Source organism: Balaenoptera musculus, chromosome 14 (assembly GCF_009873245.2).
Source record: "Balaenoptera musculus isolate JJ_BM4_2016_0621 chromosome 14, mBalMus1.pri.v3, whole genome shotgun sequence".
Lineage (NCBI taxonomy): Eukaryota > Metazoa > Chordata > Mammalia > Artiodactyla > Balaenopteridae > Balaenoptera > Balaenoptera musculus.
In genome coordinates, this window is record NC_045798.1 from 16,273,153 (window position 1) to 16,283,795 (window position 10,643).

General features: G+C 42.6%; 1 protein-coding gene across 7 annotated transcripts in view; it reads left to right on the forward strand.

Moving 5' to 3' along the window:
• The window catches only part of HECTD4 (HECT domain E3 ubiquitin protein ligase 4), a 196,115-nt gene extending 193,492 nt beyond the window's left edge, over positions 1 to 2,623 (forward strand). For all 7 annotated transcript variants that reach the window (XM_036823844.1, XM_036823845.1, XM_036823847.1 and 4 more), the window contains one exon: positions 389 to 2,623. In XM_036823844.1, coding sequence (XP_036679739.1) covers positions 389 to 525 — 137 coding nt within the window. In that variant the 3' untranslated portion in view covers positions 526 to 2,623. The remainder of the gene's footprint in view (positions 1 to 388) is intronic.
• Positions 2,624 to 10,643: the final 8,020 nt, after the last annotated feature.

Genomic DNA, 10,643 nt, shown 5'->3' on the forward strand with positions numbered 1-10,643 from the left:
TTCCGATTTGGATTCCTTTTATTTCTTTGTCTTCTCTGATTGCTGTGGCTAACACTTCCAAAACTATGTTAAATAATAGTGGTGTAATCTTCCAACTTTTAAATGCAGCAAAATAAATTTAAAAAATCAAAACTCTTTGCCAGCCAGACAAACCTGCCTGCGGTCAGATTCTGTCACGGGTCAGCCATTTGGTACCTGTGCTGTACAGCAGCTGTGTATCTGCCCTTTCCTGCTCCAGAATCCAGCCTCCCAGGCCCTCATCCCCCGACTGGGCCTTGGGGTTGACTTGGAGCGGCCCGGAGAGGCAAACCTGGAGGCGGAGGGTCCAGCCAGGCCTACCTGGGATCCAGTCCCACGCTCTAACGCTGGCCCGATGTCTCTCCTATAGGTTCCCCAGACTCTCGCTACATCCGAGTGGAGACCTGCATGTTCATGATCAAGCTTCCCCAGTACTCCTCTCTGGAAATCATGCTGGAGAAACTTCGTTGTGCCATTCACTATCGTGAAGACCCCCTGAGTGGCTGAGGGGAGGGAGCCCGAGTTAGGCTGTCTCCAAGGCACCGCTCTGCTGGCTTAGGAAGCCTGCCACTGCGGGCACATCCCTCCGGGGCCCTGCGTGAGGAGTTGGCAACATTCTGCTTTTCCGAACCTTTGTCCACATTCCAGGACCTCCTGGAAGACTTAACCTTATGTATTTGTACGTTTCGTGATGGGTTGGTTCTTTTGCTACCTATTTGTGGTATGTTTGTAGGATAGTTTAGTCCCCAGACAGCTCCTGTCTCATTTGATCTTCCTGGACGTGTTCCTTCGTGGCCACCAGGTTCTGATGCTGTGAGGCCCCAGTTGGTTCCACATCACAGAACCACCCAGCAGGAAGCTGGTAGTGAGATGCCCTTGGCCCACAGAGCATCCTGTTCTTTCTGCAGAGCGTCTTCACAGACAAGTCTGTGGCCAGCCCTGCCCCTCCGCCTTGAGCTGGAGTTTCTCCTGGACGTGGCTCCTGCAGGTCTCCTTCCATCTTGAAATGGTTGGGCCAGTTACCCAAACATGGGAGACACACACAGGGAGCTTTACGTGTTAATCTTCCGGCTTTAGACCCTTGTCCATGGTCTGGGTTTTCCTGAAGAAAAGCCCACAGTGGTTCCCCCGTCCCTTCCCACCCAGACAGCCCTCTCTGCTGTCCGACTCTTCTGGGCCCCGGTCCGACAGTTTCCCACTGAGTGCTGCCCAGGATTAGAAGACCAAAGGGTTCCTCCCTGGCCTTAGTATGCAGAGCCAGGCCAGGTGCGTCCCAGCTCAGGAGTTGAGAGGACCCCTGGAGCTAGAGGGACAGTGCTCAAGTTGGGGGCCTTTTTCCGAGACTCAGAACAGGAAAGCACATGATTCAAGCCTACCCCACTTTTGTACTCAGAAATGTCCCTTCCTCACTACGGTATTTGTGATGTGAGGAGCAGAGGAAAGGCTACACCCCATTTTAAAAAGAGCTGTCTGAGGTGCTCTGCTCAATTCAGGGCCTACCGCAGTGACTAAGACCTTCAAGTCCAGATGGAGACACCAGGGTCCTTCCGCCCCTCTGGCCGGGCCCACCCGGCACCCCCTCCCCACCCCGTGTGAGTGTGTGCCAGGGCTGAGCTGCTGCAGCCCACCTGCTGCCCCAGTGCATTTGTGCCCCGAGTAGGTCTTTGTCCACTGGTACTTTGTTCGAGAGCAGCATATGCCATCTTGCTGGACACTGTCATTTTGGGCCTTGCCAGTTCTCACAGAATCACATCACTGTATTTATTGTATAATATTGTGAATATTGGAAGTTCTGAGTGAGTGCTGTCGAGAAGGCTTTGGAGCGTGAATGCTGGCGAGAGAGGATTTGCTCCTCCTCCGTCTGCCGGGGCCCGTTGGGAAGATGTGTGGATTTTAGAGTTAGAGGCATTAGCATCCACCTCCTCCCTGTTATTCTTAGGAGATGCATTAAGGACCATTATAGAAAAGATTCCCTGACCTAAGGAAAGGGTAAACCTGGATGAATCGTTCCGGTTGCATCAGTTACATTTGATGCAGGATCAGTCATGTCTGGAGGTGCCTGCAAGCAGTTTCCCTAATTAGAAGGAATACGGTCGGCCATTGCCTCCTGGGGGCCATAGCCCCCTTGACTGTGGGGTCATACCAGGATGTAGTTCTGACGACAAGGATCCTCTTATTTCATTTCTGCATAATGAAAGAGCCTTTGGATTTACTAGAAGTGGTTTTTCCTCCCTGTATTTTTAAATCTTGGTCCCCCCCGCCCCCATCCTTCCCATCCCTTGAATGGACTCAGAATTGTCAGCTACCTCCCCAAGAGGGGTTTGGGAAGCTTCTGTTGGCCCATCACTTGACTAGATGACAGCTGTGAGTAAGATACCTGCTGCTAACACGACTGCTTCTCCCAGAGAGCACATTGAGGTCCAGACAGATCCAAACCTTGGCCCTAAAAAAATGTGTGCTGTAAAGTTACTTGATGTATATTTATTATAATTATTTATGGTTGCATCTAACAAACTTTTCATTCAATTTGATGCTATTTACACCATTGCTGTGTAAAAGAAGCTCATGACAGGAAAAGTCACACCAATAAATAACCTTCCTCTAATTTTGATTTACCTTAAGAGTTGTGTGATCATCTACTCTTGCTGAGAAGATTCGAAGGCCAACATGCTTGGATGGCTCTGATACTTGAGGGTCGCCAAGAAGCTAGGAATTAAAAGTATTTCTAATTATTATGGTCTCTTTACACTTGACGTGATTCTTACTCCATTATGCTTATAAACTACCCCTTGCCCCCCACTCGACTCCCTATAGTCTATGGTTTTCATACAGATGATTAAAGGGATGGAAATCCAAGGTCAAAGGTAAATCTAACCCTGCAGGTTCTGCCCACTCCTTGTCCTGGAGCTGGTCTATACTCTTGTGCCAGTGTGAGGATTTTCCTCAAGTGGACTGTTGCACTGGAAGAGTCTGGGCCTCTCTTAGACCACGTGTCCTCCTTTGGGCACAGGCAGTGGATTTAGAACTACTTTGTGCAAAAGGAAATGCAGGGAAGTGGTAAAGACTTAGCTCAGAACTACTATCCAAAATCAGTGCTCTGCCCTCTTCTCGCTGTCCTGTGTCCGTCCCACACATACCGCACCACACACACACACAGAACCAAAACACATTGTAAAGGGAAGGAATTGGAGGCCTCACGTGCCAGGGGAAAACAAGGACTGGAAACGCATGTAGGAAGCAGAAATTCAAGTCCCCACCACCCTGCAGAAGGCCGAAAGTTATTTCTGGAGAAACTACCTGAGATGCTCAGGGCTCCAGCCCCTGCCCCCACCCCACCCCAGGCTCCTACAGCAGGCTGGAAGACCCTGCCCTGAACTAACCCAGAGGAAAAACCTACAGATCCTGCCAGCCTGGGCTCTCCAGTGAAAATGCCAGCCTACTGTTCAGTGAAAGTGAACAGTGAAGAGAGCTCATCACCTTCAAGTGCCTCACTCTTAAGTATATAGATAGCCCAGAAACATCAGAGGTTTGTGCAAAAGTACAACATAAAAATACCAAAACAAAAATAAACAAATCCCAGGAAATAGTACAGAGAGTAGAACAAGATATCCAAGAAACAACTAAGGCACAAAGTGTAAATATTGTGTCCATTAAGTAAGGGGAGAAAAAGGCTGTGAGAGAAGATAAAAAAAAAAGCTTTGGAAATTAATGTCAGAAATAATATGATGAAAGGATAAAATTGAGGAAATCTCCCATAAAGTAGGGCAAAAAACCCAAAAGAGAATATGAAGGAAAATAAAAAATGGTCAGTCTAAGAGGGCTGACATCCAACTATAACTGGAAATCTGCAAAGAAAGAACACAGGAGAGAAATTACCAAAATAATAACACAAGAAAATTCTGAAAAACTCAAGAGGACATGAGTCTCCAAAGAATCTATACCAACATACAACATGGGGAAATTTCAAAACACCAGATAGACACCCTAAAAAGCTTCAAGGGAAAAAACCAGTTACATGCAAATCAGAATGGCATCAGATTTTTATAACAATCTAGAAAGTAATGCTTTCAAGACACTTCTAATTCTAGCTAACATAGATAAACAGAAACCAAACCTTACCCTCCCTTCTAAAACAAAACAAAAAACCTGACAAATACACCATCAGACAACAGGCATGAAGGACAGAGACCTGAGAGAAGAGAAACAAATGTGGTGGGCCCTACCACTGCCTCTGCTTACAGTTGGGGCAGAGTTGTCAGCAGCAAAGGGAGGAGAAACTGAGGGTGGAACCCAACAGTCTCCCTGAGATGAGAAGCCAAGGCATCCAAGGAGACCAAAGCAGCTAGTTTACAGGGCAGGGTATCAACAAGGAAAGAGTTATACAGAGAGAGAGCTCTATAGATCTGCTGAGAATCCCACTCAAGTGTTCACTGAGTACTGATAATCCCATGCATGTAAGGAAACTGCCAGAGGCTGGGGAAAGAACCAGCCAAAAGGATTAGAGCTGTCAAAGAACAGGAAATAGTTCCTTTTCCCAAGAGCCAGTGTGGAAAACATCACAGTTTATGGGGCATCAGTTTTGCTTTAGTAGTGGAGCAAAATTAGCCCTAGGCTACTCACTGCTCAGGTCCCACTTAATAAAGCTTAAAAGTTTGATCTAGAAGGATCAAACTGTTTCCAAGTAACTAAGTATGAGAAACAAAGCTCAAGAATATTTATAGGAATACAAAAATACCCAGCACCAAAATAGGTAGAATTCAGAATATCTGGCATCCAATCAAAACCACCAGACATGCAAAAACTCAACACAAGAAGACCCAGAAAGTACACAAATGATAAATTAGTGAGCAGGGGAATTAAAACAGTTATTATAACTACATATTAAGTAGCGACCTGAGAAATATAAAAACCCAAATTTAACTTCCAGAGATGAAAATTACAATGTCCCAAATGAAAACTACACTGGATGAATTAACAACAAATCAGACTACAGAAGATTTAGTGAACTTGGAGACATATAATAGAAACTATCCATCTGAACACAGACAAAAGAATTCAAAAATGTGAAAAGAGTACCAATAAGCTATGGGGCAACTTCATGTGGCCTAATATATGCGTAAATTTAATCCCCCAAAGACAGGGAAAATGGAGAAACAGAAAAAAATATCTGAAGAAATAATGGCTGAAATTTTTCTGAATTTGGTTGAAAACTATAAACTCAAAGATGCAAGATGTTTAGTGAACTTAAAGAAGCAAAGAAATAGGTAGTAGAGATGGTTGCAGAACAATGTGAATGTACTTAATGCCACAGAATTGTACAAAAGCACATTATAACCAAGTTGCTTAAAATCAGTGATAAAGTGAGGAGGAGACAAGATGGCAGAGTAGGACTTGAGCTCACCTCCTCTCACTTAAAAACAAAAATCACAACTAACTGCTGAATAGCCATCGGCAAAAAAAGACTCAAACCTACCAAAAAAGATATTCTACATCCAAAGACAAGAAGCCACAACAAGATGGTAGGAGGGGCACTTTCATGATATAATCAAATCTCATACCTGTCAGGTGGGTGACCCACAAACTGAAAAATAATTACATCACAGAGGTTCTCCCGCAGCAGTGAGAGTTCTGAGCCCCATGTCAGGCTCCCCAACCTGAGGGTCTGGCATCAGGAGGAGGAGCCCCCAGAGCATTTGTCTTTGAAGGCCAGTTGGGCTTGAGTGGAGGAGCTCCACAGGACTGGGAGAAACAGAGACTCCACTCTTGGAAGGTGCACACAAGGTTTCATGTGCACTGGAACCCAGGGCAAAGCCATGACTCCATACGAGCCTAAGCCAGACCTACCTGTGGATCTTGGAGGGTCTCCTGGGGAGGCAGAGGTCGGCTGTGGTTCACTGTGGGGGCAAAGACAACGGTGGTGGAGGCCCCAGCCAATATTCATCAGCATGACCTCTCCCAGAGGTCGCCATCTTGGCACTGAGACCTGGCCCCACCCAACAGCCCGCAGGCTCCAGTGCTGAGACACTTCAGGCCAAACAAGCAACAGGGCGGGAACACAGCCCCACCCATCAGCAGACAGGCTGTCTGAAGTCCTCCTGATCCCACAGCCACCTCTAAACACACCCCTTGATACAGCCCTGCCCACCAGAGGGACAAGACCCAGCTCCACCCACCAGTGGGCAGGCACCAGTCCCTCCCACCAGGAAGCCTGCACAAGCCTGGACCAACCTCACCCACCAGGCGGCAGACACCAAAAGCGAGAGGAACTATGATCTTGTTGCCTGAGGAACAGAGGCTACAAACACAGAAAGTTAGACAAAATGAGACAGCAGAGAAATATTTTCCAGATGAAAGAACAAGATAAAATTCCAGAAGAAAAACTAAGTGAAGTGGAGCTAGGCAACCTTCCTGAAAAATAATTCAGAGTAGTGATAGTAAAGATGATCCAAGATCTTGGAAAAAGAATGCAGGCACAGACAGAGAAATACATGAAATGTTTAACAAAGAGCTAGAAGATTTAAAAAACAAATAAACAGAGATGAACAATATAATAACTTAAATGTAAAATACACTAGAAGGAATCAGTAGCAGAATAAATGAGGCAGAAGAATGAATAAGTGAGCTGGAAGACAGATTGGTGGAAATCACTGTTGTGGAACAGACTAAAGAAAAAAGAATGAAAAGAATGAGGACAGTCCAAGAGACCTCTGGTATAACATTAAATGCACCAACATTCACATTTCTCTCTTCTCCCAGAAGAAGACAGAAAGGGCCTAAGAAAATATTTGAAGAGATAATAGCCGAAAACTTCCCTAACATGGGAAAGGAAACACTCAAGTCCAGGAAGTGCAGAGTCCCATACAGGATAAACCCAAAGAGGAACACACCAATACACGTAGTAATCAAATTAACAAAAATTAAAGACAAAGAACTCATATGTGGAATTTAATGTTTTTTAAATGATATAAATGACCTTATTTACAAAACAGAAACAGACTCACAGATTTCAAAAACAAACTTATGGTTACCAAAGGGGAAACATGGAGGGGGCGGGGATAAATTAGGAGCTTCGGATTAACACACACACACTACTATACATAAAATAACAAACAAGGACCTACTGTATAGCACAGGAAACTCTACTCAATATTCTATAATAACCTATATGGGAAAAGAATCAAAAAAGAATCAATATATGTATATGTATAACTGAATCACTATGCTGTACACTTGAAATTAACACAACATTGTAAATCAACTATACTCCAATAAGTTTTTTAAAAAATTAAAGACAAAGAGAAATATTAAAGGCAACAAGAGATGGGCTTCCCTGGTGGCGCAGTGGTTGAGAATCCGCCTGCCAATGCAGGGGACATGGGTTCGAGCCCTGGTCCGGGAAGATCCCACATGACACGGAGCAACTAAGCCCGTGTGCCACAACTACTGAGCCTGCATGCTGCAACTACTGAAGCCCACATGCCTAGAGCCTGTGCTCCGCAGCAAGAGAAGCCACCGCAATGAGAAGCCCATGCACCACAACAAAGAGTAGCCCCCACTCTCCACAACTAAAGAAAGCCTGCACGCAGCAACACCAACACAGCCAAAAATAAATAAATAAAATAAATAAATTAAAAAAAAAAGCAACAAGAGAAGAGCAACAAATAACATACAAGGGAATCCCCATAAGGTTATCAGCTGATTTTTCAGCAAAAACTCTGCAGGCCAGAAGGCAGTGGCATGATATATTTAAAGTGATGAAAGGGAAAAACCTGCAAACAAGAATACTCTACCCAGCAAGGTTCTCATTCAGGTTCGATGGAGAAATCAAAAGCTTTACAGACAAGCAAAAGCTAAGAGAATTCAGCACCACCAAACCAGCTTTATAACAAATGCTAAAAGAGCTTATCTAGACAGAAAAGAAAAGGACAAAACTAGAAGATAGAAAATTACGAATGGGAAAGCTCACTGGTAAAGGCAAACATACAGTAAAGGTAGAAAATCATCCACACACAAATATGATTTCAAAACCAGCAATTGAGAGGAGAGTACAAATGCAGGATATTGGAAACGCATTTCAAATTAAAAGACCAGCAACTTAAAACAATCTTGTATATATATAGACTGCTATATCAAAACCTCATGGTAACTGCAAACCAAAAATCTATATGGGAATAACCTTCTGTCTGTTTAAATTATTATTTATTTATTTATTTTGGCCGCACTGCACAGCTTGCAGGATCTTAGTTCCCCAACCAGGGATTGAACCTGGGGCCATGGCAGTGAAAGCGCCGAGTCCTAACCACTGGACTGCCAGTGAACTCCCAAAGATACTTTTCCTATTTAAATCTCTTTAAAAGATAATTGACTGTTTATAAAGAAAACAACAGTGTATTGGGGATTTGTAACAAAAGCAGAAATAACTATGACAATAGCTCAAAGCCTGGGAGGAGAGAAATGAAATATGCTGTTGTAATATCAAACATGAAATGGCATAATGTCACTTGAAGGTAGACTGTGAAAAGTTAAAACTGTATATTATAGACCCTATGGGACTTCCCTGGTGGTCCAGTGGTTAAGACTCTGGGCCTCCACTGCAGGGGGCACAGGTTTGATCCCTGGTTGGGGAACAGAGATTCCCACATGCCATGCAGCGCAGCCAAAAACAGTGTATACCATAAACCCTAAAACAACCACTTAAATAATACAATAAACAGCAATAACTAATAAGTCAACAAAAGAGGTACAGTGAAATTATAAAAAGTATCCTTTTGGATACTTTTGGAAAGCAGAAAAAGAGAAAAAAAAGAGAGACAGAGAAAATTATATATTTAAACCCAATCATATCAATAATCACACTAAATGTAAATGGTCTATACACCTCAATTAAAAGACAGATTGTCTGAATGGACCCAAAACCAAGACAAAAAACAACGAAAAAAAATCCCAACTATATGCTGCCTTTGAGAAACCCACTTTAAATATATAGATACAAATAGGAATAGGAATAAAAATAAAAGGATGGAAAAGATGTACTGTGCTAACACTAAGAAAGCTGAGGACTGTTAATATTATTAAGATTGCTATATTAATATCAAAGTATATTTCACAGCAAATATTACAAATACATTTCATTTCATAATAATAAAGGGGCCAATTAAACAAAGGCACAACTATCATAAGTATTTATACATGTAATAACAGGACCTGAAAATAATGGAACAGAAATTATAGAATTATAAGGAAAAACAGACAATCCTCAATTATAATAAGAGATTTCCCACTCAATAATATATAGAACAAGTAAACAGAAAATCAGTAAGGATGTAAAGGCTTGAAAACCACTATCAACCAATGTTGACCTACCTGCCATTTATATAACATTCATCCAACCAAAACAGAATGCACATTCTTTTCAAGTACATACAGAACAATTATGGCCTGGAGAATATTCTATGGACACAAGAAGTCTAGATAAATTTTAAAAGATTCAAGTCATACAGAGTATGTTCTCTGACCACAGTGAAATTAAATTAGAAACAATAACAAAAACAAATCTGGAAAATATCCAAGTATTTGGAAACTAGACTACACACTAATAAATAGCCCATAAGTCAAAGAAGAAATCAAAGTTCTTTAAACTGAATGAAATGAAAAGACACATCAAAACTTTGTGAGATGCAGATAAAGCACTTAACAGTTATATTAAAAAAGAAGTCAGATCTCAAATCAGTGACCTCAACTTTAACCTTAAGAAACTAGGTAAAGGGCTTCCCTGGTGGCACAGTGGTTGAGAATCTGCCTGCCAATGCAGGGGACACGGGTTCGAGCCCTGGTCTGGGAGGATCCCACATGCCGCGGAGCAACTAGGCCCGTGAGCCACAACTACTGAGCCTGCGCATCTGGAGCCTGTGCTCCACAAGAGAGGCTGCAACAGTGAGAGGCCCGCGCACGATGAAGAGTGGCCCCCGCTCACCGCAACTAGAGAAAGCCCTCGCACAGAAACGAAGACCCAATACAGTCAAAAAAAATAATAATAATAATAACAATAAATTAATTAATTAAATTTTAAAAAAAAAGAAAAAGAAACTAGGTAAAGAAAAAATTAAGCTCAAAGTAAGCAAAAGAAAGGAAGTGATAAAAATCAGAATAGGAAATCAATGAAATGGAAGCAGAAAAACAGTAAAGGAAATCAATGGAATCAAAGTTGATTTTTTGAGATCAATATAATTGATAAATCTCTAACCCAGTAGTTGCCCTGCTATGGCCCATAATCCAGCTACCTGTTTTTGTAAATAAAGTTTTATTCACCCATTCATTTGTGTATTGTCCATGGCTGTGTTCACTCTATAACAGCGTTGTTGAGTACAGTAAGTCCCGTCCAAATGAACGAGTTCCATTCTGAGAGCGAGTTCATAAGTGCAACAAAAGTTAGCCTAGGTACCCAACTAACACAATTGGCTATATAGTACTGTACTGTAATACGTGTATAATACTTTTCACACAAATAATACATTGAAAACAACACAAGAAATAAAACATTTTTAATCTTACAGTACAGTGCCTTGAAAAGCACAGTAGTGCAGTGCAACAGCTGGCATACAGAGGCTGGCATCGAGGGAACAGGC